This window comes from Phytophthora infestans, genomic scaffold (genome assembly GCF_000142945.1).
Source record: "Phytophthora infestans T30-4 supercont1.2132 genomic scaffold, whole genome shotgun sequence".
NCBI classification, from domain to species: Eukaryota; Oomycota; class Peronosporomycetes; order Peronosporales; family Peronosporaceae; genus Phytophthora; species Phytophthora infestans.
In genome coordinates, this window is record NW_003306532.1 from 1 (window position 1) to 3245 (window position 3245).

The following is a 3245-nucleotide window of genomic DNA, read 5'->3' on the forward strand; positions in this document are numbered from 1 at the left end:
GTTCTTTTATGAGCTCCAACTCAGCTCAACTTTCCCCGTGTGGTGGGCTGGTGGTGACCTCGTTGTCCTATTCAGTCTGCCCATCTGCTCTGTTTCATATGCACACATTTGGTGGGAAAGCCTGTCGGACAAGAGGGCTTTGGAACAGCATGTTTCTCTGTCCCAGACTGTGATTCAGGCAAACCTCAAGCTATATCAGCTCCTCCTATCATAAAAAGCTTTCGCGCTACAGGGAGCAAAGATTCGATCTCTTCGAAGGATGATGCCAACGATGACGACTCAGAAGAGAGCTCTGAAGACGACATAATCTCTATTTCCAATGTGGTCGTGACTGAGTTGCCAACGTCAACATCATCTCGAGTGTCACAACAGGTTACCACCATCCAGCATCGCCGTCGTGTCATCTCCTGGATGGAAGAATATGAAAAAGCAAAGGGAGCGAAGAACATGTTCGCGAGAACTGTAGATCAATTTCCTGATATTTTTAACTCGTCTACTCGCAATGCTAACCTTAGCAAAGCGATGGCCTGGTGGAAGAATCGAGAGCAACTTCAAGCGCCACTCCGGGGTTCTGTGTCACTGTCGAGTTTACGATCAGATAGAAGAAAGCGAGTGACCTCTAAGGCTTTGTCCGGCCGAGGTCGTCCTCGGAGCAAGTGGGTGCTCTGGATATATCCTTTGTTGCTAAGCGAGTTTGATCGATTACGTAAATTGGGGTTGAAGCTCGACGCATCCTTGCTACGTCAAGTAGCTAAGCGTATCCTCCAGGATCCTCAAGCTCCGAAGGCTGATGAGAACGGGGCTGAGCTGTTAACAAAGATCACTTCACGCTGGGTGCAAACCTTTATGGAGAACAACAACATAGTACTTCGTGCGGCAACAGGTAAACGACTGGTGAGCCCTCAGAAGGTTGAAGATATTGAGAAGCAAGTGGCCTATCACCTTTGGCAAGTTGAAGCGTGGGTTTGAGAGTGGTTTGTATGACGAGAATGCGATGAAAACATCGATGAAACTCATTTCGTTGTAGATTTTGACAACAGCAAGACTCTCGGTTTTGGAGGCGAAAACCAGGTCAAATATGCGGATGTTGTATCCGGAGGAGATGGAATGACAATGGTCGTGCGAATCAGCGGTGGGCCAAGTGCACGTATCTTGCCCCCGATGATGATTTTTACGAACGCAGACCGTAGTTATCCAATTCGTGGAGTTAAGGATGACGTGGAAGGAGTGTGTTATCGTACGGGGCCGAAGGGCTGGATGGACAAACGTCTCTTTCGCGAGTATCTGAAAGAGCCTCGAGCTCAAAAGCCGGATCGTTTAGGTCGCAAGAAGACTATATTCCTAGATAACTGCTCAAGTCACCTCGAGGAAGACGAGTGTACTGAAGAGCTTCAGAAGTTAAACGCTTCTTTAGCCTTCTTTCCAGCAAACGCAACGGATCTCTGTCAGCCGGCGGACTCATTCATTATCGCAAAGATAAAGGACGAGTGGCGTCGAATGTGGAATGAGAAAAAGATCGAGTTGATTGAGGAGGAGGCATGGCAAAACAAAAAGAGGTCCGATGGAACCTGGTCAGGAAAACTTAAGAATCCAGGAAAGCATTTTTTCTGTCCCTGGCTGCTAAAGCAGTACGCCAAGTCAACTCTCAAAGGGACAAGAATAATGTGAACTACGCTCGGAAAGCCATGATTCGATGCGGACTCTCGCTGGATGTTGATGGTGTATGGAGAACTGAACAGCTATTCAGCCACCTTCAAGTAATCATCAAGAAGTTCCCAGATCAATTTGCTGGACAAGCGGTTCCATTGGATATGGCAAACAAACACACAAAAAAACAAAAGAATAACCAGACCAGCTTCTCAACAATCGTAAACTAGTGTTACTAATTAGGGTGAGACATTAATTAGTCTAAGTGTGACTAATTCTACCACACCTTAAATAGTCAGAGTGCATAATTAACCACAATCATACTAATTTAGGTGAGCAGAGTCTGCAGCACGTCACATAAATTAGTATGAGTGAGACTAAATACCGTATCTACTGTAGTGTATTAAGACCTTACGACATGAAACGTCCACTGTGTCTTCCAAAACACTAATTAAAAAACCCGCATTAAAGTCTAATCACTTGGTAAGATCACTTTTTGGACTCATTAAACAATACATCTTTTCAACTTCAAAATGGCGACAGGTAAAATCAAAGTGACAAAACGTAAGTTCAAAATGACATCGAACATAGGAGCCAGCAAAGCCAAACTTGATATTGTCTTTATTCTCCTACAGGCATATCTTTCATCTGGATCGCACGCGCATGGAACTTCATGGTGTGCAACGAGCACTTGTAGCAAAGTTCTGGGGTGATAGCTTCGAGTACGAGGAGGTCTGCAGCCAGCTTTAGGTAGCTTTCACGGTGCGCCTTGATGGTGAGGTGCGGTGGGACGCGTAGAATAGCTTGACGATGGCGAGCGAGGAACCGCTTCACCATGGCTTTGAACGCTGAGAAGCAGTTCTCGATGGGGTTCAGCATTGGCGAGTACGGACCTAGGCGCAGCAGCGTCGCCGCCGAAAACGTGGTATCCTTGAATACATCCTCGATGTTCGCGTGGCATGGTGCATTGTCGCACACCAAAACAACGTTCTCTAGCGGCGTTGAAGCACCGATGTGGTTGAGCAGGCGACGGATGTACTCGTTGCATGCTTCCGACGTGAAAGAGCCAAAGCGCTTCTCCGAGTAAGCAAGCCCTTCCTCTGAAATGCAAGCGATCACGTGGATATATGACCCTTTACTGGCTGTGTTGTTGTCGACAGCTCGCTTCCCTTTCTTGCTACGACCACGGCGGCGAGCACACCACAAATTGAATTTAGTTTCGTCAACGTAGAAGATCTTCTTACCTGCGGCCTTCTGAGCAATTAGCTCGACGACGTAATCCCGGCGCAAAATCTTGTTCTCCTCAAGATTGCGGTAGTTGTTGTCGCGATGGGTTTGCATGACCGTGTACATCCGGCCGTCAATGTGTGTCTTGACCGTCTGTCTTGTCACCTTGAGCGCGAATCGAGCCTCGAGGGCGTCAACCATCTCGTCCAGCGTGATGTAACAGTTGTCGTCGATGAGACCAACTAGGTAGTCGACGTGCTCGTCTTGAATCTTGCTGTGGCGCTTACCACCACGAGGCTTTCGAGCTCAGAGCCTCCCAGTTGCCGCTGTCCTCGGCCACATTGATCCAGCGGTAAGCAGTGCGAAGCTTG

The 3245-nt window shown here is 47.8% G+C and overlaps 1 protein-coding gene across 1 annotated transcript; it reads right to left on the minus strand.

Moving 5' to 3' along the window:
- Positions 1 to 2268: 2268 nt before the first annotated feature.
- On the minus strand, positions 2269 to 3000 carry PITG_22279 (uncharacterized protein; the record flags this gene model as incomplete). Its single annotated transcript, XM_002909853.1, has 3 exons — positions 2269 to 2685; positions 2767 to 2780; positions 2835 to 3000. The coding sequence occupies 3 exons, from the start codon at positions 2998 to 3000 to the stop codon at positions 2269 to 2271; spliced, it is 597 nt and encodes a 198-aa protein (XP_002909899.1).
- Between the last annotated feature and the right edge of the window lie 245 nt (positions 3001 to 3245).